We start from the raw sequence: 24772 nt of genomic DNA, 5'->3' as shown, positions 1-24772 counted from the left end.
TCAGTCAGTTAAGTGTCTGCCTTTGGCTCAGGTCATGATCCCGGGGTCCTGGACGGAGCCCTACGTAGGGCTCCCTACTCCGGAGGGGGTCTGCTTCTCCCTCTCCCTCTGCCTGCTGTTCCCCCTGCTTGTGCATGTTCTCTCTCTCTCTCTCTGTTAAATAAATAAAATCTTAAACGAAACAAAACAAACAAAAAACATTCTTGAATTCATGGTAACTTTTTGTCCGTTTACAAACTTCTCAAGCAACACTAAAAGTATGACTCCGTGGGAAGGTCAATGAAACTCTGACATTAAGAAGGGATCCACCCTGTAAGGGCCAGAATCTTGGCTCTTCTGAGCTTTGACGTCCACAAAGATGGCTAAATTATATGTACTGCATTTTATTATTATTTTAAAGATTTATTTATTCATGAGAGACACACAGACTGAGAGAGAGAGGCAGAGACACAGGCAGAGGGAGAAGCAGGCTCCTCGCAGGGAGCCCGATGTGGGACTCGATCCTGGATCCTGGGATCATGACCTGAGCCGAAGGCAGGTGCCCAACCACTGAGCCACCCAGGCATCCCCCATGTACTACATATTAAATGTGAAAGTTAAAATACTACGTTTTAATGAGCAAGCCAAGTTACACTTAAAACATTTAATGAAATGATATAATATAAAATATGTAACATCCCTGCCCCCCCACACACACACACACAAAACCCTAGGGATTCTCATTTCTGCATCCAACTACCAACGTACAGGAAATGCAGATGGAGAAATTCGTGAAGCCACGCCTGGGGAATGCAACAGTGAGCACAGACCATGTGAAACTACAGAACAAGTCACTGATTTCTTTAACAAGGGGATTGCAAAAAACGAAACCAAAATGATGGAGGAGAAATCGTTAAGAGGCTCAAAACACACACACTGACAAATGGCAACGTATGGACCTCACTTCGCTTTTTAAAAAACTGTTTGGAATTTAAGCAAATTTTTGGCGTTTGCTTCAAAATAAGACAAGAGTCAGGAAAACAGGTGGGGGTGTGGGGAGGGGAGGACTGGGTTACGTGTAAATGGAGGTAGTTCATCATTTTGTTCTGTCTCTGTGACAATTCCAAATTCTCCATAATCAGAAAAAAGTAAGGGCTAGTAGATGAAAAAAATAAGATTGGGAAAATATTAATAGTTGTTGAAGCTGGGCGAGTCTACTCTTGTGTGTTTGAAAATTTCTACAGTACAGAGTTAATAACAAGAAGACAAGGGATCCTTTCTTCCTTCCTTCCTTTCTTTCTTTTTAGGTAGACTCCACGCCCAGTGTGGAGCCCAATGTGGGGCCCGAACTCATGACCCTGAGACCAAGACCCTGAGATCAAGACCCAAGCTAAGGTCAAGAGCCAGACTCTCAACTGACTGAGCCACCCAGGCCCCCTTAGTATGTGGAACCTTTTGATGACAGCTGTCTGGGCACAGCTTTCAACAAAGGGAATGGGATGGAAGAGTGGGTTTGGAGAAGTTGGCCCGAGGGGGGCCAAGGGCCTGGGGGTGCAGGGCCCATGGAGGGCAAGGATCAGCTGGAAGGGTCTCCAAGGGGCAGGAAGGAGTAAAGGCTGACCTTTGGGCTAGAGGCAGCCTCCAGGCTCTGCAGCCTAGTGACAAAAGGGCACATGGTGGAAAGAACACAGGATGTGGAGGCAGGTCTATTCCAGACCCAGTTTCTCACTCGCTCTGAGACTCTGGGCAAGTCCCCAGCATCTCTTGGCCAACAGGAGGCTCTTTACCTGCAAAATGGGAAGGATGGTCCCCTTTGCTCATCACTTTCCGCTGAGAACAGACTCATCTAAAGACCGGGGCAGGGACCCCTGGGTGGCTCAGCAGTTGAGCATCTGCCTTCGGCTCAGGGCGTGATCCTGGGGTTCTGGGATTGAGTCCCCCATCGGGTTCCCCACAGAGAGCCTGCTTCTCCCTCTGTCTATGTCTCTGCCTCCCTCTCTCTTTGTCTCTCATGAATAAATAAAATAAAAATCTTAAAAAAAAAAAAAAAAAGACTGGGAAGCCTGTAGCCCACGCAAATGTGAGCTGTCCTGGTCATATCAGGCTCTAAAGTTGGCTGTTTCTCGTCCAACCTGCCTGACCACCAGATCCAGAGAAAGGCAGGGAACCCCCCTGGGCCCTTCCTGGGTGGCCAGCAAGGAAGGGCAAGGGTGGGACTGAGAAGTATTTCCAGCATCCCACCTCTAGGGCGATCCCAGCTTGCTCCATGCCTTCAATAGTGTCTGCTTGGGAAGCTCAAATCTGCAAACCTGACCTCCACCCAGTGAGGCAGAGGAAGGAGCCTGGCTAAGGGCTCTAATGAGTCCCCGGCACACAGTAGGCGCTCAGTCACACATACTGAGCACCTCGCTGTACCAAGGCCCTGCACGGGTGCTGGGGAAAGAGGGATGTCAGCTCGGGTCCTGAACTCAAGGGGGTTGGAGACAGGACACGATTGGTGTTGGGAGACAGGACAAAAAGCAAACAGCTGAGGAGGCCCTTGGGGAGCCCAGAACAGGAGAGAAGGCTGTGGGAGGACACAGATGAGGAGTGAGCGCCCCACACTGAGATAAAGTGATGCTTCTCCAAGGCCTTGAAAAAACGAGGAGACATTGGTGGAGCACAGTGAGACATGGAGAGACGACTCCAAGAGAGGAGAGGTGCCTGGCAAATTCCTGGGCAGGAATGCTTCCCACATTTGAGGACCAGCCTGGAGCTTCCTGGAGCAGCACCTTAGCAGGGCCTACAGTGAGCCGTCAGGGCCAAGCAGGGCCCAGAACGACCCCCTGGGAGACCAAGCTCGCAGTGAGAGCTGACCAGATGCTTCTATCACTACCACGTGCCAGGCTGTGTTGTAAGCATGTGACATACTTTTCTTTTCTTTTTTTTTTTTTTTTTTTACTTTTATTTATTAAGTAATCTCCACCCCCAACATGGGGCTTGAACTCACATTCCCGAGATCAAGAGTCACATGCTCTACCACGTGTGACCTACTTTGTACCATTTCATGTAACCCTGTCAATAACCCCAGGAGGTCTTACAGATAAGGAAACTGAGGTCCAGAGAAGTTTCGGCATTTGCCCAGGCTCGTACAACTAGTAAGTGGTGGAACCTCAACCCGGGCTGTCAGGCTCCAGAGTCCATACTTTTTTTTTTTTTAAATCATTTATTTATTTATTCATAGAGACACAGAGAGGGGGAGAGAGAGAGAAAGGGAGAGGGAGAGAGAGAGAGAGAGGCAGAGACACAGGCAGAGGGAGAAGCAGGCTCCATGCAGAGAGCCTGATGTGGGACTCGATCCAGGGTCTCCAGGATCACGCCCTGGGCTGCAGGCGGCGCTAAACCGCTGCGCCACCAGGGCTGCCCCAGAGTCCATACTTTGAACCAGACTCCTAGGTTTTACCCCACGAGTGACGGGGAACACCCGCAGGGCTCTGGACAAGAGAGGAGTGACGTGGTAAATTCTGGTGGTAGAATGATCAGCTCTAGGATCTGGCTGCAGACCCATGGCCGAGTGGGAGAAAAGGGTGTAGACTCATCCCCCAGGCACGAGGGGGGTGGAACAGAGACTGGCCCAACCCAAAGCAGTTCACACAACAGGAAGGAATGATTCCGAGGTCCCAGAGTGAGTCTACTTACTAACACGAATCCAATCACCCCCCTTCTTACTGAGTGATCGCTTTGGGGCAGGCACTTTATGTTGACCTCATTTATTCCTCCCAGAGACACTGAGATAGCTATTACCCTTCCCATTTTACAGATGAGGAAACCGAGGCTGGGGTAGATGATGCAACTGGCTCAAGGTCACGTAGGTAGCTCCAGAAGGGTAGAGCCCTTAGCTTCCAGAGCCTTGTCTCACTATCATGTGACAGCAAACCACGAGGTAAATCCCTCCCGGCTGAGCCTGTTATCTCTGTTAGCGCTACCGTGAAGATTAAATTAGGCCGTATTTTTTCTAATGGTGGATGCCAGGCATCTTGAGAGATAGTGCAGAAACATTTTGAGGGAAGAGAGAGCGACTGGATTTTAGGTGTGCCTCTGCCACTAGCCCCTCTGTGTCCGTCTGAGTAAGTTCCTTCCTCTTGTGCCTCTGTTTCCCCATCTGTACACCTTAGAGCTGATGGACGTGAGTGCTAAATCCCCTTCTAGGTCAATGCTCTGGGACTCAGAGTCCTGTTCCTGTATACTGCAGGGCTGGTCCAAACTCAGCCAACCACAAGAGCAGGTCTCCATATGGTTTTCATCTGGATGGGCAAGGCCCCAGCCCCCCAGGGTCCGAGAGTCCAGGTTGGGGCAGTCAGAAGGAGGCGCCAGAGAGCAGGGCAGGGCCCTTGCCAGCTAAGCTCTGCATCACCCACCTTGGGGAGGCCCATTCCCATGCCCATGCCCTGCCTGCCTGCTGCCCCTGCATGGGCCAAACTGCAGAGCCCGGGAGCCAGGACCTAGGGTCAGCCCCAGGTCTACACAGCCCCTGCTGTGACCTGGTTTGGTCTTCTTCCCTCCCAGGCGGACTCCTCAGCTCCCATCTGGAGTCTGGAACAGAGCGGCTGGGCGGGAATCGGAAGGCTCCTGCCAGCTCTGACATTTATTATTTCAGGGTCCCTCGGCCTCTCGCTGTTTTCCTTCCTGCTGCTGGAGCCGGTGACTGGCCGTGGGCCCCCTCTGTGGGCCCCTGCAGAGGTCTCCCCGGCCAGGGAAGCTGCTTGGCCTCACGGGCTGCCCCTTGTAGGGTGGTGGGAAGCGGGCAGGAAGAGGGGTTTCAGGAAGGGAGCCGCACCCTCAACATAAGCTGAGGCCTCTGCAAACCCCAAGTTTCCTGGCTGGGATTTTTCTCGGGAGACTGCTAGGCAGTGATGAGCTAAGAGAGCAAGAACTCTGCCGGCCCGATCGCCTTAGATTCCCGTCTGGCTCCTGGCCCCAAGCCCTGAATTCCACCCAACTCTGCAGACAGACAGCCTGGCCTGGCCTCCCTGGATAGGGGAGCAAAGGGTCACCTGCCTCCCCTCCCTGCACCCAACTGGATATCCATCACTGATCCCATAAACTCCAGTCCTACCAAACTGCCATTTCCTCAACATGCCAGGCTGTTGCCAGCCGCCACACCTCTGCTCATGCTGTTCCCACTGCCAGAGAGTTCCTCCCCGATCCTACCTAGTAGGCACTTCATCTTTCTGGACTGAGCTTAGGTCACCACCTCCCTCCCTCAACAGAACTGACCCCTCCAGAACTCATCCCACCCGCCTTTGTGCCACCCTGTGTGCACTACAGGCTTTTATCAGGGCATTCGTGGCTCTTACGTACCACACATGTCTGACTTCCCTCTAGAGCTGAAGACTCAAAGGGCAGGGATCAGCTCATTTGCCTTTGCATGGACAGCACCCAGCACGGGGCCCGGCACGTGGGCAGCAGCAAGCATTTGTAGAATGAATAAATGGGTAAACGAATGAATGACTATGACCAAGGCCCTATGGGAACAGAGAAGCAGCAGCAGCGGTTAAGGACTCCAGCTCTTCCATCAATCACACTGTTCTGAGATCCGAATTCTGTTTTTGATAGTCTTATTGAGGTGACCTGGAGCGAGTGACTTAGTTTCTCAGACCCTCTATTTCTCCATCCATCAAATGGGATAATAACAGCATCAATCTCACAGGACCGAGTGCAGTCAGGCATTCAGCAAGTAGCCCAGGGCCCAGCGGACGGGGAGGGCAGCAGGGTAGCTCTCCTGCCCAGTGAACATCTTCTCTGTCCTCCCAGGCCCTGTGACCCACATCCCCAGGCTGCCAGGGGAATCACCTGGAGCACTTCAAAGAGTAAGGATACCATGGGCAGCCCCAGTGGCCCAGCGGTTTAGCGCTGCCTTCAGCCCAGGGTTGTGATCCTGGAGACCCGGGATCGAGTCCCACATCGGGCTCCCTGCACGGAGCCTGCTTCTCCCTCTGCCTGTTTCTCTCTCTGTCTCTCTCTCTTTCTCTGTCATGAATAAATAAATAAAATCTTAAAAAAAAAAAAAAAAAAAGGTAAGGATACCAGAGCCTCACTTGAGACCTGTTAAAATCAGTCAGGCACGACCCATGGAGTGAGAGGTCAAGCACTCCCAAGTCCCAATCCTGGCTTTGCTACTTACTGCTAGTAGAGTTGCCAGATTTAGCAAAAAATAAATAAAATACATGCTGTTATATTTGAATTTCAGATCATCAAGGAATAATTTTTTTAGGATAAATATGTAAAAGATCTTGCATGGGCATCCTGTAAGTTACTTGGTGATCCTGTTTACTAAGCTGTCTGTCTCTCTGTGCCTTATTTCCTTATGGGATTACAGGGCTTAGATTTGGGAAATGCTTACAGCACTGCCTGGTGTGTTTGCTGTTCCTATTTTTATTGCTTTTAAAGCATCCCAGATGGACATGAAGGAGGAACCCTGCAAACATTACGCTAAGTGAAAGAAGCCAGACACAAAAGGGCACATATCGTAGGATTCCACTGATATGAAATACTCAGAATAGGCAAATCCCGAGGGAAGAGGAGGCTGGGGGAGGGCCCGTGGGAAATGACTACTAAGGAGCACAGCATTTCTTTTTGGGGGTGAGATGTTCTGGGGTAAGTGGTGGGGACTGTCCAGCACTGTGAATAATGACCACTGACCTGCATGCTTTGACATGGTTAAAATAGTGAATTTTCTCTTAATTTTAAGAAATCTACTTAACAGCAACCCAGAAGACTGTAATGCACAGTCAGGACTAAGACTCCGGGAGGCTCTCAATAAATGTTTGATGAGAGGCGCCTGGGTGGCTCAGCCGGTTAAGCGTCTGCCTTCGGCTCAGGTCATAATCTTGGGATCCTGGATGATCTCAGGATCCTAGGACCCAGCCCCACGTCCAAACGCCTCCCTGCTCAGTAGGGAGCCTGCTTCTCCCTCTGCCCCTCCCCTGTTTGTGCTCTCTCTCTGTCAAATAAATTAAAAAAAAAAAATTTTTTTTTTTAAAAACCACCATTTGAGGAAGAAATGAACGGTTGAGAGGCAGCAAAAGGTAGAGTTGAGGGAAGAATCTGCCTTGTGCAGAACTGGGCTCAGCTCTTCACTCCTAGACGCCCGCAGGGGACACAAGATTCCTCTTTCTGCTTTGGTGCCAGCACCACTGGGACAATTTTAGCATTCACTCGTAGTAATGGCTTCATCCCTGTTGCAATGATCTCATTTTCTGTTTGCAGTTCCTGATCTCTTTAGTCATCCCTTGTGCAGGTGTAATTGTGTTCTTAGTAAAAGGGACTTTTAGAAAGTTAAGTGTCTGTTATGTGCCAGGGATATGCTAGACACTCTATAGGTTATCGCCTTAAACAACCCCACCAGATAGTTTGTATGGCCCCTGATTTACAGATGGGGAAACTGAGACTCGGAAAGGTGAAGTCATTTGCCTGGGGTCACATGGCCAATAGGAATCCAAACCCAGGTTTGTCTGACATCAGCCACTGGATCCTCTCCATAGACCTCAGCCACATCTTTAGATGCTGTGGATTGTCAGCTTTTCATGGGCGTAAGTCCTTATCCTTTCCAGATGGGGGCGTTGTCTTCTCATCTGTGTGCCCTCAGAACCTAAAATCCGCTTTGCACACAGCAGGTGTTCGATAAGTTCAATGACCTTACGTGGGCAGGCCATAGCTTACCACAATCATTTTCACCCTGACTGCTCAGCAGTCGCCTGGGGAACTTCTGAACTGCTCACTTGTGCAGGCCTCACTCCTGGGAGAGTCTCAAAAAGTGGGTCTGGGTGGAGCCTATGGCATCTGAAGTTCTTAAAAGCTCAGTCAAGGTCAAAAGCCAGCTGAGTTCGAGAACCCTTCCCAGGTCAGCCTCCTGTACCCTCCACAGTGAGGCCCACTCACTGACCCCAGTGAGGCCCAGGCACAATGTTCCTAGGACAGAGGGCGCCCAGGGCTCTGCCCTGGAGTCTGGGGAACTCACGGTGCCTCCATGGGCCTCACTGCCTCATGTGCTCTGGGCCCAGGCACTAGGCCCATGGAAAGGATCTTCTAGCAGGGTGTCCGGGTGGCTCAGTTGGTTGAGTGCCCGGTTCTTGGTTTCAGCTCAGGTCATGATCTTGGGGTCATGAGATAGAGTCCCATGTCAGGCTCATGCTCAGCAGGGAGTCTGCTTGAGGTTCTCTCTCCTTCCCCCTCACTCCCCATCCCTCCCCCTCCAGTAAATAAATAAATATCTAAACAAACAAAGGATCTTCCAGCAAGACAACGTCTGCCTGAGGGCTAGACTACCAAACTGCCTTAGGGGAAAGCATTTCTTTCTGCCATGACCTAAAGTTCCAGTTTCTGTTCTCAAACCCGCTTGCATCATCCCGGTGGCCAAAAACAGCTGAACATCAAGCAAGGAAGCGAACAATGAAGACTGATGTTTACAGAGGGGAGGAGGCTCTACCTGTTGCCCTCGTGCAGAGGCAGGTAACAGGACGAGGTGAGGTTCAGACAGGGCTGTGGTCTAAGCTCATCCTGGAAAAGCCTCTCGGCTCAGGTCTGCAGCCATCACCCCCTGCCTCTGTTCCCCGTCCCAGGACAACTGCCCAGCTGCCCACTCCTCGCATCAGGCCAGGCCGGCACAGAGGGGAAGCCAGCACCGGCCCTGCTCGGAACCTGGTCATCCGCGTGGCCATGCTCAGGGGTTGTGTTTGCCATTTTCGTATCTTGCCTCTGGACATCTAGGCAGCACCTGACCGAGCTGAGCACTGCTCCCTCCTCGAAACATTCCTCTCCTGGCTCCTGCAGCACTATACTCTCTCCAGTTCCCTCCTTCCCCACTGACATCTCCTTCTCAGCCTCAGTTTTTGTTTGTTTGTTTTTTAAGGTTTTATTTATTTATTCATGAGAGATGCAGAGAGAGAGAGAGAGAGAGAGAGAGGCAGAGACACAGGCAGAGGGAGAAGCAGGCTCCATGCAGAGAGCCCGATGTGGGACTCGATCCCAGGTCTCCAGGATCACACCTTGGGCCGAAGGCAGCGCTAAACCGCTGAGCCACCCAGGCTGCCCTATTTTTTTTTTTTTTTAAGATTTTCTTTACTTGAGAGAGAGTGCACGCAAGCCAGGGGTGGGGGGGCGGGCAGAGGGAGAAACAGACTCCCTGCTGAGCAGGGATCCCAATGCAGGGCTCGATCCCAGGACCCTGAGATCATGACCAAGAGCTGAAGGCAGATGATTAACCCACTGAGCTACCCAGGCGCCTCTCAGCCTCCTTTATTAACTTGTCTTCCCCTCCTAATCTCTCGGCCCTGGAGCTCTCCAGAGCTTGGACCCAGGCCTCGTTCATTCCTCTCCCTGGGTGATCACATCCATTCCCTCAGCTTTAAACACCAGCTAATGCAATGCATGAATATGTGGTCCATGGATTGCCTGCATGAGCATCTCCTGGGGTGCTGGTTAAAATGCAGATTCCCAGGCAACCCCCTGCAGGCTGGCAAACTGGCCAAGGACGTTTGTCATTTTTTGCCAATCTGGCATCTGAATCTCTGTCCTCCATCTGGGAAATGACTTGCTGTGAAAGTCCTGGCAGAGCTCACCTCCTACAAAAGCTGACAAGACCAAATTCTTGCTTTTCCAGACTCCCTTGCTGCTAGGGTACAGGGGTGTGAGCCAGGCTCGGCCAATCAGGCACTCACAGCAGACTCTGAATCAGGAGTGGAGAGGGGAAGACCCATTCTCACGCCGGTGGCAACAGCAATGAAGAAGCCCAGTCTCCAAGGACAGGGATAATAACAAGTTGTGGCATTTAGCGCATGGCAGCAGTGTCCTCACCAAACTGGCTCAGTGGAATGATTTTGGCTGAGATCCTGCCAGCCACCTCATTGCAGTTCTCCAGCTTCCCAGAAATTCTGTGACCTACTGAATATTCCCTTTCAATGAACTCCTTTTTTTGTGCAAAGCAGCTCAGGGTGGTTTCTGTTGCTTGCAATAAGAAGCCTAAGAAAGATACAGCTGGGAATGATATCAGGAGATTCTTACATAGATGCAAGTTTGAAACCCACTATCTCAACTCTGACAACTCTCCAATGCATGTCTCCAGCCCACTCCTTTCATCTCCAGAACTCATATATCCGAAACAAATAAACACACAAACTCCAAATGCCTTCTTGACATCTCCACTTGGATGTCTCAAAGACCTACAAGATTGTACCAACAGAATTCCTGACTTTCCCCCAAAACCTATTTCTCTGCCAGATTTCCCCCTCCAAGGGAAGAGTAAATGGCACTCTTCCTTAGGAATCTGGGGTTGGTTTTTTTTACCACCCTCTACATGCACTCCATCAACAAATTTTGATGTTACCACTTATAAAATACTTCTAGAATCTGTCCACCTCTCTCCTACACCAATCATGGCCCTATCTACACTTCCATCATCTCTTCTATGAACACCTGTTGCAGCTACAACAGCAGCTGGGTCTTAGGTCTTCTCCTTGGGTCTTCTCCTGCTCCCTCCAATCTAATCTCCACACAGCACCTGATATGATCCTTCTAGAACAGAAATTGGATCATGCTGCTTGCCTGCAAAATAGATAAAATCCCAAACTGCTATCAGGGCCTACAAGCTTGAATATGACCTAGCCCCTGCCTGCCTTCCCAAACTCATCTGGTCATGCTCTTCCATCTACTCATCACTACACTTCTGCCTCTCTGGCCTCCTTTAAGTGTCACAGATACTTTAGATTCTTTACTGCCTTAGGGCCTTTACTTAAGCTGTTCCCTCTATCCGGAGCACCCTCACATCATTATTCTCTATTAATACTCCTAAATACCAGGGGTACAGTGGTGAGATTAAGTTCTATTCTCATGAAAGTCAAAATCTAGTGAAAAATCAAATTTTAGGGATGCCCGGGTGACTCAGCAGTTGAGCGCCTGCCTTCAGCCCCGGGTGTAATCCTGGCGTCCGGGGATTGAGTCCCGCATTGGGCTCCCCACAGAGAGCATGCTTCTCCTTCTGCCTGTGTCTCTGCCTCTCTCTCTGTCTCTCATGAATAAATAAATAAAAATCTTTAAAAAAAAAGAAATCAAATTTTAATAAAATCATTATACAAATAAATACAAAATATATTCATGATGTGTGCTGCAAAGGAGAGATATAGAGCTATCATGGAGAACTGACCTAGAATAAAAGCGGAGACAGAAGTTAGGAGGCTACTGTAGTGCGCCAGGGGAGAGGTGATACTGGTTTGGACCAGGGTCAGGATGTAGAGAAGTGGGTAGGCTGTGGAGATGTTTATAGAACTGTTGCCCCCCCCCCCCCCCCCCCCCCCCCGGTGATGAAGGATGCATGAGGAGGTAGAAGGTTTCTGGCTGGTGTAACAGAATAGAGGGACGTACCACTCATGGAGAAGGAGATACTGGAAGGGCCAGCCTTTGGGGGAAGTCACGAGTATGGTTTTGGACACGCTGAGATGTCTAAGTGAAATAGCCAAGTGAGCAGCTAAACATGAAGGTCTGGGCTGGATATATAAATGTAAGTGAGTCACTTAAAGATGAGAGAGGACCGTGGCCATGGGTATGGGTGAGAGTGCCTGGGCAGAGGCTAGCATGCAAAGAAATGAGGACCCAGGGCCAAACCCCAGGGAAGGCCTTGACCAGGAGGATGAGGCTTCATGCCATTTATCACAACATGAAATTACTTCCTTGTTTGTTAATCTGTTTACTAGCTGTCTTCCCCAGAAGACTTGTAAGCTCTTGGAGCTTAGGCCTGTATTTCTCTGAAAAAGCAGTGTATCTACCCAGTAGGTAATATAGGGCCTGGCACGGAGCAGTCCCCAGGCACTATGCTGACTGCTGTGTCCCTCAGCAGGACTGGCTTCATCCATTCCTTGGACACTATGATTGGGTTCACTGTCCAGCAAAAAGCCCAAGTGATGAATTGGCAATCGCAGCCTTCCAAGTCATGCTACACCCTCTAGCTGTCCTTTTGTTTTGTTTTGTTTTTAAAGTAGGCTCCACACCCAACGCAGAGCCCAACGCAGGGCCTGAACTCATGACCCAGAGATCAAGAATTGGATGCCCAACCAACTGACCCACCTAGGTGCCCTTAGCTCTCCATCTTTTTAATCCCACTAAACCTGAGCTTTCCAGACAGGTCCATCTACACCTGGATAACCAAGTAGGCAGAAAACAGGATGAGCACAGTGCCTCTCCCTGGATCTAAGGCTGTGCCACACAAAGCACAACTGCCATGGACACATGGGGAGTAGGGGCTCTCCAGGCTCTGCCTCTCTTCTCTGAGCAGCGCTCCCTCCCAAGCACAGGTCTGTAGCCACGCTTCCCCTGCCCAAGTCTGCCCTTCCATGGCCTCTGCTGATGAAACCAGGGGTGAAAAGCCACTCCTAGAACCAATCCAGAAGCTGGATCGAGCTCTCTGCCAGGAACCGGAAAGTGGGACACAAGACTGGCTTGGTTACCTATAGACACTAGACTCACGAGGTCACATTAATTGGAGGGCTGAAGCCACCTGTCCTCCCAAGAAGACTGGGTGATACCTTTTGGGTCCTGTGATGACAAGTGAGCAAAGGCGCTGTTCAGAGGTGCAGAAAGAAGCAGAGGCAAGGCAGCCAGAATGATGAAGCAGCTGCCTTGTTCCTGACTACTTCCCCACCTCAAGCGAGGCCCTGGTGCGCTCTGCTCCTCCTTCCCACGCTTCAGTCCCACGAGGCACCTCTAATTCCTCAAAACGAGTTTCCCTTCAACAGAAACAGCTTGAGAAGGCTTATGTTTCTTGCAAACAGTCTCTAAGATTACACGATTTTTATTATTTTTTATAAAACAAAGACAGAGGATGAAACAGAACATAAAATACACAAGAGTATTAATGACGAAATTCTTTGTAAAAACGAGATTCCAAAAAAAAAAAAAAGCCACAATGGAAGAGACAAATCTGACTCCAATAAAGTATGAACTATGTAATATAAGACACGGTACTAACCGAAGTAAACATTCCTCCTAAGCACCACCCTCTTACGATAATGTATCTTCTCTGAGGACATTCACTGGGAAGCTCACACACTTCCACAGCAATTACCTCTGGGGAGAGTATAAGGGTTGTGAGGCTCGGTCAGAGGTGACTTTTGCTTTTTCTGTTATGTTTTTAAATTTTTAAATTATAAATGATCATGTCCTTATAACACTATATGTTAACTATACTGGAATTAAAATTTAAAACTTTCGGGATTCCGGGATCCCTGGGTGGCGCAGCGGTTTGGCGCCTGCCTTTGGCCCAGGGCGCGATCCTGGAGACCCGGGATCAAATCCCACGTCAGGCTCCCGGTGCATGGAGCCTGCTTCTCTCTCTGCCTGTGTCTCTGCCTCTCTCTCTCTCTGTCTGTGACTATAATAAATAAATAAAATATTTAAAAAAAAATAAAAAATAAAAAAATAAATAAAACTTTCGGGATTCCTGGGTGGCGCAGCGGTTTAGCGCCTGCCTTTGGCCCAGGGCACGATCCTGGAGACCCGGGATGGAATCCCACGTCGGGCTCCCGGTGCATGGAGCCTGCTTCTCCCTCTGCCTATGTCTCTGCCTCTCTCTCTTTCTGTGTGACTATCATAAATAAATAAAAATTAAAAAATAAATAAATAAATAAATAAATAAAATTTAAAACTTTGTAAAAGATTTATTTATTTGAGAGACAGTAAGAGAAAAAGAGAGCATGCTCATTTGCCCAAGCAGGGAAAGGGGCAGAGGCAGAGGGTGAAGCAGGCTCCCTACTGAGCAGGGAGCTCAACATGGGGCTTGATCCCAGGATCATGACTTGAGCCAAAGGCAGATGCTTAACCACCTGAGTCACAGTAGCCCAAATTTAAAACTTAATAAAAAATTATCTTGCCCTTTGTGCAATTAAAACTTCATTAACCTTCAGATAAATATATGAAACACAAGCCTTGGAAGATCTCCTATTTGTGGAAGACTACTTTATCTAAATCTAGTAGGAGATATAAGTTCACAAGTTGAGATGCATAATATAGCATCAATTCTCAGCACTGGTCAAAATGGCTTACTTGCTTCCTGAATATATTCTCTTCCCACCAGTTTCCAAATTCACTCACCCTCTCCACTGAATGATGGAGTTCCTCCAGCCTTCAAGACCCATCTGGAAGTCACCTCCTCCAGAAAGTTCTCCCTGACTGCACCAGTCCTCACTGTTCTCTAACTCCCCCACCCCACTGGCCTCTTATGAGACCTTTCTGTACTTCTTTCTAGGCACTCAGGACAGATTCTTGGGATTCCTACTTATCTCCCTAAGATAGGCCACATCTCCCCAAACAGCCAGCAAACCAGAGCAGCATGTTTACGTCCTTGGTGCCTAGCCCAGAGATGGCATGGAGAACTGGACAGACCCACTATGTGACACGAGGAGATTGCCTTAACCTTCTTGGGCCCATTTTTACCTGTGTTCTTGTGAATGCCAATAAGATGAAGACTGTAAAGGGGCCCAGAACAGGAAAGAGTGGTTGACAGAATTATTTGTTTTAATACTCTCTCACATTCGTATAGTGTCTCACAATGAAAAACAAAAGTCTTTAACAACCTAGAAGAGGCAATCAAGGAGGGATTATTAGACCCATTTTAAGAGTGGAATAACTGAGGTTCAGAGACACTACATAGGGAGAATAGGCAGTTGGACTTCAGAAAGAAATAGAATAGGACCAGGGATTAGAATATTTGGGTAGCAATGCCAATTCTTCTATTACTCAGAGGTAGAGCTTGGACAAGTCTCTTGTGCTCTCTGGACATCAATTTCCCCAACTTAAATGAGAGTTTGTGATCTCTTTAAGATAGGTGATCTCTATCTTATAGGGTTGCTCAATGCTGACATTCTAGTTTTCAGTGGCCTGCCAAGGGTCCTTCTTAGTAGGACTACAAAAATAAAAAAGGGCTGCAAGTCCCAGGACAGAGTCTCTAGTAACTCCCAGGAAGACAGCAGGGACTGGAAGACTTGCTTTAAGAATTTGTTGTATTTTAATTCAGCCAAATGGAGCTTCAGGCCTGGGGGTGGGTTAGTCATGACCAGAATGGGGGTAGGGATGGAGTGGGGGAGCTGGGGGGTGGGGGGTAGGCGGATGCCAGCATCAAACTGCATGTAAATATAAACATGAATGCAAAATCAAACAGGAAACCTCAGGAAAGTCCAATCCAAAGGTCAGATTCTAACTTTTCTGACACTGAAATGCTGAAGAGAAAAGCTGTGTTTGGGTGTCACAGACTTTCCTGCTGCAAAAACAAACCCTTACATGCACCAAACCAAAGTCCTGAAGGCAAAGGAGGCTAGATTTTTGTCTAGCCTGAACTGGGACAAAGCTGAGCCCTGGCCAGAGTCTACTACAGCCTCCAGACCAGTTCCAAGGGCTCCCCCTGAAATTTCCCCCCCTGCACCCCACCACCATCACACACAAGTGCTGACACACACTAAGCCAGGCAAGGCCAGATGCACAGGCATAAATGGGCATTTCTGTCCCTGGAGAAACGTTCATAGTACAGCCCCTTCTCCTGCTCCTGCTCCTGCTCTGATTTAACATTTTAATGAACAACCCAGAGAGGAGAGTGAACTGTGAAAGACCTAGGGATGCAAATGGCACTGAACTCTTCCAGGTCATGAAACGTGAGGCTATGAAGACAAACCTCAGAAAGCACTCTCCCAACCAGGATGACAGTTTCCCTGTGAATCTCCCAGAAAAACAGAATCCACATTCCTAGGTGGTAGACTCCAAGGAAAGCAGCCAAAACGTCATTGGCTGCTTCTTACTTTAACGAAAGCCTGTAACCCTACTAGGTGCAATGCACTAGGCGAGGCTCTGTGAGAGAAAGGAGGACAAAAGAAGCTCAGTCGTTGTCTAAAAATATCCATCAATTAACCCGGTAATCATTCCATTTATCAAGATGCATGCTTTATACACACTGACTCACCCTAATACCATAGCCCTGTGAGGTAAACATTATTATCCCATTTTACAGATGCCAAAAATGAGGCTCAAACAGATCGGGTCACATACCTAAGCTCACACAGCTGGCAAACGACAAGGCCAGAATTTGAACACAGCTCTGCCTCTGGCAAAGTGAATGCTCTTTCCACAATCCTCTATCCCCCCTACAGAGAGATGCACATAGACTCTGGGATGGGGGATTCAGCCTGCCAGGGAGGGGCGGAGAAGGAGACATTCCTCAAGACATTGCCCGGGGTATTTTGAACCGTTGAGCTTTGCATTTGCCACACAGTAGGCACTCAATACCCCTATGGTGAAAGATGGAAGAGGAGAGTCCCTGCTAAGGTCCAAAATGCCACCCAGTTTGGGGCATCCCCTGAAAGGGAGCTGCACAAGCACATTATTCTCCCCGGGCCCAAAGCGGCAGGGTGTCTGCCCTACAACTGCCCCTGCAGAGGCCCGGGAGAGCGCAGCAGGTCGGCAGAGGAGGACCGGACTCCAGTACAGCCGGGAATGGGGTGCGGCAGCCCGCAAGGGCGAAGGCCTGGGACGCGTTTCTGGGAAAGACAAAGAGGGAAGGGGAGGGGAGGGAGACTACAAACTTGCCAACAGCCTGGCCAAGGTGAACCCCGGCTCCTGGCGCCTTCTCATTCGCATTCATTCCACAGGCGCCGGCCAAATCTCAGAACCAGCAGCCAGGGGGAGGGGGCCTCCCTGCAGCCGAGGAGAAGTAAGTTCAGGACCGAGGCGGGAAGGCCTGTTTCCCAGCAGGGGAGGGACTCGGGGAGCAAACTCGTGGGGCTCCAAAGATGAAACCCCAAACAGATGCAGAGAGGCGCTGCACAAACTCGCGTGCGACCGGGCAGGTGAACAAGGGCGCTGGGGTGATGACCCCGACCTGTGAAGTCCCTTATCGAGAGGACCTAAGCCACCCCCCCACCCCCAGGTCCCTCGGACCCTCCCCCGGACTCGACAGCGCACAGCGCGGGCGCCGATGTTGGAGATGCACTCGGTTCTCACGGATCTAGAGAGGGGTCAGGTTTCCGGGGCGCGGTAAGGGCCATCGCAGCTCCGGTCACGCCCGTGAAGGTCGAGGAGAGGCCCTGCCGGGACCCCCGACCCTTCCCGCCTCGGCCCCCTCACCTCCTCCCGCGCCAGGGCCGCCCCCCGGCACCGGGGCATCTTGGCGGCAAAGGCGGCGGCCCCAGCCGGGGAGCTGAGGTCCTCCGCGGTGACGGCCAGAAACTCGGCGACGCTGAGCTGCTCGGGCATGGCGGGCGCGGGGCGGGGGCGCCGGGACTGCTGGAGCGGGGCGCGGGGGGCGCTCGCTGCACGGAGCTGGGCGGCCTCACAGCCCCGCCGCCAGCGCCGTCGGGGCCTCTGCACGCCCCGCCTCCTCCGCGCCGCTCGCCCCGCCCCGACTGCCCGCCTCCCGCACGGCCGCCTCTTCCCCGGAGCCCGGAGCTTCCCCACCCCTCCCGCCCCTAGGCCCCGCCCCCGGCCTTGCAGCTTCTCCCCCCACTGCCCCCTTAGCCGGGTCAGCCGGGCCCCGGCCCCGCGCTGGGCTCCCGGCCCCGCCCCCGGAGCTCCGCCCCTGGACCCTCGCCGGGCTCCCCAGCCCCACCCCCAGGACGACCGGCCCGAGAGCTCCGCCCCCTGACTCAGCTCCGCCCCCGGCCCCGCCCCCAGCTCGCCCCGCCCCCGAGAGCTCCGGCCCTGACTCGCTGTCCCACCCCCCGGCCCCGCCCCCGGCCCCTCGGCCCCGCCCCCAGCTCGCCCAGCCCCGGGGAGCTCCGGCCCCGCCCCCAGCGCTCCCAGCCCCTGAGAGCTCCGGCCCCGCCCCCAGCTCGCCCAGCCCCTGAGAGCTCCGGCCCTGACTCACTGCCCCGCCCCCGGCCTCCCGGGAAGCTTCTCCTCCCGGTCGCGCTCGCGGCCCCTCCACGGCCACGCCCCCTCTCTTCCTCGTCCCGGGCCTCCCAAGTCCGCCCCGCTCCCACCGCCCGGGTGCTCCACCTCCGCGCGCCTCCTGCCTGCGCCCTGCGTCTTCTACGGAATCGTTCCCAGCCCCCGTGATCTCTCCCCTTCAGCCTCACCCCGACTCCGGCCCCCATCTCTCCACCAAGCCCACCCGGTCTCGGCACCCCCCTTCGCTCCCAATTGCACCATTCCCTTGCTCCGCGCACCCCGCCCTCGGCCTCGGCTCTGCGCTCCACCGGAGCCTCCCACTCGCCCCTTGGCTTCGGCCCCTGCGGGTTCCGTCTGGCTCGGTGCCCTTGGGTAGTTGTGGGATTTGGGGGAAAGTACATTCCTTCTTGTTGGAACCTCACTTTCCTTCTCTGCAAAGTGAGAAGTATGATGCCCACTAAATTGTGATGTTGTAGGGAAAGAACCTAACACGTGCATGTACCGAATAAGCGCTGAGCAACCCGCTCCCCCTCTGCGGACCCTCTCACCCTGCCCTCTTTCTTCTAGGGCTCAGTATGGTGCCTTTCATTCCTCAAACCGGCTCACCGTCCCGACGGGGCTGAAGACTGCCACTCCCTCCCACTATTAACCCTTGCCTCTCGGGAACCACGTATATCCTTGGGTGGATGAAGTTTCGGGTTCCGGATAGAAATCCACTTAGGTTTTGCTCTGGAGCCTGAAGCCCTATGGAAAGGATTCCTTTAGTAAAAAAATCAGGGAAGATGGGGAGCCTGGGTGGCTCAGTGGTTGGGGGGCTGCCTTCAGCTCAGGTCGTGATCCCGGGATGCGGGATGGAGACCCGCATCAGGCTCCGGCGAGGAGCCTGCTTCTCCCTCTGTCTATGTCTCTGCTTCATCTCTCTCTGTCTCTCGTGAATAAGTAAATAAATCTTAAAAAAAAAAATCAGGGAAGCACTGCGGTGAAGACTATTGGCTTTGAAATCTGATAGGTCTAAGTTGCAATCCTGTTTGCTGCTGTTGACCAGCTGCACGCACCTGAGCAGATTGCTAGCTTCTCTAAACTTGAATTTTCTTTTTCTTTCTTCTTCATTTTTTTTTTTTTTTAGTGTGGCAGGGGGAGAGAGAATTTTAAGCAGACTCCATGCCCAGCAGGGAGCCCAACCCCAAGATCCTGAACCAAAATCAAGAGTCCCAGGCTGCCCCAAACCTGAATGTTCAACTCTTAAAGTGGCCTAATAGTATTTTACTCCATAAGGTGATTAAGAGTATTACATACTTGACAGAAAACACACACACACACACACACACACACACACACACACACCAAAAAAATAAACACTAAGATATTACCTGCTGAGGATATTATGAATAGTAATTTTTTTCTCTTGGCTAATTTCTATACCCTGACTTCTCTGTAAGGAGCATATACTACTTGTGTAATAGAGTTAATAGTTGAAAAACTGTGTATAGACTGTTGGAGGGAACAGGGCAAATATGCTGTGAAATAGAACTCAGTCACCCTTAATTAAACTCACTCTAGTCTGTTTCCAGCTGGAATTCCTTTAGTGTTATTTCAAGGTCAACTAGGATTTCTCTCTTAAAATGCAACAGTCATTTCTCTCGCTTGACTTCTAGGAGCATTTTGCAAGGTTAACCATTCCTTCCTTCTTGAAACAGTCTTTCCTTTGAATTCTGAGACAATTGTTTTCCTTTTCCTTGGTGGTCTTCCTCCCTCTGTGGCTGCTCCCTGGGTTCTTCCTCTGCACGTATCTTAAGTGCTGGAATCACTGGGAGCTGCTACACCCTTTAGTCTTTTCTCTCTACCCAGGTTTCCTGGAGACTTGGATCTATCCCCACCAGCTTCCTTCACACCATTAATATTGAAGCTTCTTTTTTAAAAAAAAAATTTATTTATATTTATTATTCATGACAGAAACAGAGAGAGGCAGAGACACAGGCAGAGGGAGAAGCAGGCTCCATGCACGAAGCCCAACGTGGGACTCGATCCCAGGTCTCCAGGATCAGGCCCTGGGCTGAATGGGGTGCTAAACCGCTGAGCCACCCGGACTGCCCGACATTGAAGCTTCTTATGTTAGTTTCCTATAACTGCTGTAGCAAATTATTGCAAATGTGGGGACTGCAAGTAACACACATTTATTCTCTTACAGTTCTGGAGATCAGAAGTCTGAAATGAGCTTCACTGCGCTGAAATCAAAGTACCAGCAAGGCTGCATTCCCTCTGGAGACAGTAAGTGGGCATCCATCTCTCCTTACCTTTCCCAGCTTCTAGAACTGCATTTCTCACATTCTTTGCCCTATAGTCAACTTCCTCCATCTTCAAGGGCATCTTGCTTCTGTGTCATATCATACCGCTTTCATTTCTGTGGTCAAATTTCCCTCAGTCTCCATTTTATAAACACGTTTGTGATTACGTTTAGGACCCGCCCAGATAATCCAGGATAATCTCCCCATCTCAGGATCCTTAAATTAATCACATCTGCAAAATTCCTTTTGGTATATGAGATAATGTCTATAGGTTCCAGGAATTAGGACCTGCATCTCTTTGAGGGCTGTGATTGAGCCAACCCCATTTTCCAAGGCTCTAGCTCCAGCTCGGACCCTTCTTTGGCTTAAGATCGGTATATCCAATGGCCCATGGTATGGTTTCCCATGCTTATCTCACAGACGGACCTCTCAAACTCTGCAAGTCTAAAACTGAACTCACCATCTTGTACCCTGCCCCCTGGACCTGGCTCCTTCCCTGTCCCTGTCTTGGTCAAAGGTACCACCATGTACCCCCTCGGGGTCATCCTCCCCCATCTCCTTCCACCAACTTTCACTCAATCGAGTCTTAATCACTGTCTCCTAAGGTCTCACCAGTATGGCCACCTTCTTCTCCAGCCCAACCCCAGTCCAGGCCACGCCACCTCTCACCTCCTCACAGGTCTCCCTGCCCCCAGCCCTGCATGTCTGATCTGATACTGTCCTGCTTAGAACTCTTCAATGGTCTGCATTTGCTCTCTGGGTGAAAGATGAACTTTTTTTTCATGGCTAGCTGGTCCTGCACAATCTTGTTGCTCCTGCCAATTGCAGCCTTATCTCTCATCCCACTGCCCATCCCTGACATGATCTGAGCCCTCTCAGTATCCTGCCTGCTGCCTGTAATACTCCCCGACCTCCTTTCAGATGCCCACATTTAATGTCTCAACCCTAGGAAGCCTTCCCCAACGTCCTAGAGATTTCTCCAGGACCTGGTATACCTTGCCACAGCACTTCTCAGTGTGCACTGTACTGCCCTGTTTGCTGATCTGGGTCTCTGGCCCACTTATTTATTTACTGAGCACTTACTATGTACCTGTCACAATGCCAAGGGCTATACAAGCAATGGTTCACTCAATACTCCCCACCCCCAACAACCCAGTGAAGCAGGTAACACTATTCTTGCCCATCTCTGTGTCATGGGTGGGAAAACTAAAGCTTAGAGAGATTAATTTATGTAAAATCAGGATGAACAAGCAATATAACCAAGATCCCAACCTGGGTCTGCCTGACTTGGAAGCCCGTTCTCGTTTTGTATTATTATTAATCACCAAGCTATGCTACCTAACTTGAAAATATCATCTCTTGCAAGTGAAGTAGATCTAAATGTTCCATATATTCTCTCCTGTCATTAAGAAGTGCCACCTACCAGAGGCAAAATACTGTTGTAATATCTTGCAGGCTAACAAATTCCTTCCTATTTTGTAAAGCAGCTACTTCAATGTCAAGTCTTATGTCAGGTGCTCGGACTGAGAGACATGTGCTAGTACGGTGGGCCCCTTTCTGAACCAAAGTTTAATTTCAACATTTTGGGGAGGAAATTAAATAAGTCATAAATAAATTATAGTATTTCAGGGAAATCAGATAAACCCGGCACTATATCAGTGTAGGTTACAAAATTTGGGGGAATTTTCAGAGAAAATATGTGCCTTCAAGGAAACTTCCAGTTCTTTCAAGTTATTATTTCCCCGGGCCACCCTACAAAACCATTCAGACTTTACCAGGGCTATTTCAAGGGAAGACTTGGAGACACTCTGCTTATAAAATAGCTGCTTCAAGGCCCCTAGACCAATCTGTACAAATCTGACTCCTGGAAATTTACTTATTCACTCAACAAACATTCACCAGGTTGTTACAGGTGGATTCCTAAGTGGCAAATGAGCAGTGGGGGAAGCTGTGGATATAAAGATTGGCACGATATAGGGAGGTTCTCAAGGAACTTGCACTCAAATAATCATAAGATCCAGACTGTAAATGCCCTTGAAGAGGTGCTATGGGAATGAGGGGTGGGGAGGGGAAGAGAGAGCCCTTTGGGTGTGTGGCTCAGAGAAGCTGGAGAGGTTTCAGAGAAGGAAGGACAGCTGAGCTGAGCCCTGAAGAATGTGAGGGAGCTGGGGCCAGAATGAGCCCAAGCAGGGAGAAAAGACGATTCAGAAAATCCACTCCCATCGGCACAGATGCATGCCATAACAGCTCTCATAATATAGCAATCACCTCTTTCTTTTTTTTTTTAAGATTTTATTTATTGGGGATCCCTGGGTGGCTCAGCGGTTTAGCACCTGCCTTCGGCCCAGGGCATGATCCTGTGGTCCCGGGATCGAGTCCCACATCGGACTCTCTGCATGGCGCCTGCTTCTCCCTCTGCCTGTGTCTCTGCCTCTCTCTCTGTCTCTCATGAATAAATAAATAAAATCTTTAAAATTGTATTTATTCATTTATTTGAGAGTGAGCAAGAGAGAGAGAGCATGAGCGGGACAGAGAGAGAGGGAGAGGGAGCTGACGTCAGGCTCCTCCCTGAGCAGGGAGCAAACATGGGGCTCCATCCCAGGACCCTGAGATCATGACCTGAGCCAAAGGCAGATGCCTAACCTCTTAACGGCTGAGCCACCCAGGAGCCTCTAAAGCAAATCCTCTTGATCTCACTTCTCCCTCCAGCTATTGCCCCATTTGTCTGCTCCCCTTCGCAGGTAGAGTCCTCGAGAGTCACTGCTGTCTTCACCATATCCAATTCCTCTCCCCCATTATTTTTCTTTTCAGCAAAATAACCTTTTGCTTTTGTTGAAATATTATGTGAGCAACTCAATTAAACTGCAATTTTCCCTAAGTTTCCATGCTTAGGGAACTCACTGAGGTAATCGATAGGTGTTGGGTATCAGGGTATCATGTTGTGCCCAAGATTATGTTTATACTGGAACAAAATAGAGGAGAAAAAAGTAAGGATGTACCCAATGCAAATGCTTTCTTTCAGTGTCATCACCTTCTAAATAGAACCTCTTAAGATAGCTTCTCTTCATTTCTGCATGCACCCAGTAGTTTAGAGTCGGGAGCAGCTGCTTCGACATCATTCAGTGGCATCATTGGATTACTGTGCTTGATTTGGGATTACAGGCAAAATGCATCTGTCAGGAGGAGAACCCAGGATGTCACTGGGATTGACTGCTGGGGAGGATGAAAATGAGCTCAGAGGGACCTGGAAGCAGGTTCCATGGAGCCACGAGGGACAACAGGAGTCCCTCAAAGAGACCTGAAGTGCAATATTCTCTTTAATTCCCTCTGTTGGGGCTTTTGCTCCCACCAGCCACTGCAACTGTTCGCAGTAAGTGGTGTGCTTCACGTTGCTGGACCTAGCAGTCAGTGCAACGTCCTCCCCTGCTTGGCCTCCCTTCCTGGTGCCTTCCTCTGTGCTATGTGTGCTTCTCTTGGCCTCTGGGACACCACACTGTCTTGATTTTCTTCCTCCCTCCCTCGTGGCTTCTTCTCAATCTCCCATGTCAGTTCTTATTGTTTCTCTGGCTTTGTAACACCGAGGACCTCAGTCCTCGGTCATCTCCTGCCCGATGTGTGTTCAGTCCCTTGATGATCTCACCCAGTCCCACTAGTTTAAATATCATTTGGATCCTAATGATTCCCAAGCTCCTAACTGCACCCTGGACCTGTCTCCTGAACTTCAGCCTCCTACATCCTACATCGCCTCCTTGGTGCTCCTGGAACACAACTGGGGCATCTTGAACTTACCGAATCCAAAGCTGAACTTTAGATTTCCCTCCCCAAAGCTTCCCCACAGTGAGATATCTGTTGCATCTAAACACCCAAAATAGATCCCAAATCCACCACTCCTCATCACTTCACTGCTCCCAGCCTGATTTAAGCCATATTATCTCTTGCCTGGATTACTTCAGGAGCCTTCTAATTGGTCTCTTGGCTTCTACCCTTGCTCCGCTATAGTCTACTCTCAACAGAGAAGCAAAGGATTCTTTAAAATATCATGTCAGATCATGTAATTTCACTCCTTAAAAGCCTCTAAGGGGCTTCAGGTCCCTCTGAGAGGCACCTGGGTGGTTCAGTCAAGCATCCAAGTCTTGATTTCGTCTTGGGTCATGATCTCAGAGTCATGAGATCGAGCCCCACATTGGGTTCTGTGCTTAGCGGGGAATCTGCTTAAGATTCTCTCTCTCCCTCTCCCCTGCTCTCTCTAATAAATAAATAAATCTTTTCTATAAAGCCTCTAATAGTTCCTCATTTCACTCAGACTAAAAGCCAAGTTTCTACATGGACTGAAAGTCCCTACATCATCTGCCTCTCTCTGATATCATCTATTCTTACTCTTCCCTTTGTTCTCCACCTCTGTTCCATTCACACTGACTTCCTTGTTCCTTAAATGTACTAGGCACACACTCACCACAGGACCTTTACACTGGCTGCTGCTGATTCCTAGAATGCTTTTTCCACAGACATCCACATGATCCACTCCGTCAGCTTTTTTCCAGACTTAGCTCAACTGTCTCCACATGCTGATTCTGTCTCATTTAAAACTGTAGTCACCTGTCTCTCCACAT

The 24772-nt window shown here is 50.2% G+C and overlaps 1 protein-coding gene across 4 annotated transcripts in view; it reads right to left on the bottom strand.

The window, feature by feature from the left end:
• ASAP3 (ArfGAP with SH3 domain, ankyrin repeat and PH domain 3) overlaps nt 1–17314 on the bottom strand; it is a 49376-nt gene extending 32062 nt beyond the window's left edge. For 3 of the 4 annotated variants that reach the window (XR_012031739.1, XM_072827852.1, XM_072827850.1), the window contains exon 1: nt 17116–17307. Coding sequence is in view for 3 of the 4 variants with exons in the window: in XM_072827852.1 (XP_072683953.1) it covers nt 17116–17244 (129 nt within the window). In the remaining variant the exon portion in view is untranslated. Of the gene's footprint in view, nt 1–17115 lie in introns of all 4 variants that reach the window. The other variant, XM_072827853.1, reaches the window with a different exon arrangement.
• Nucleotides 17315–24772: the final 7458 nt, after the last annotated feature.

Source organism: Canis lupus, chromosome 5, assembly GCF_048164855.1.
Source record: "Canis lupus baileyi chromosome 5, mCanLup2.hap1, whole genome shotgun sequence".
NCBI classification, from domain to species: Eukaryota; Metazoa; Chordata; class Mammalia; order Carnivora; family Canidae; genus Canis; species Canis lupus.
This window is presented reverse-complemented; position numbering and strand designations above follow the sequence as displayed.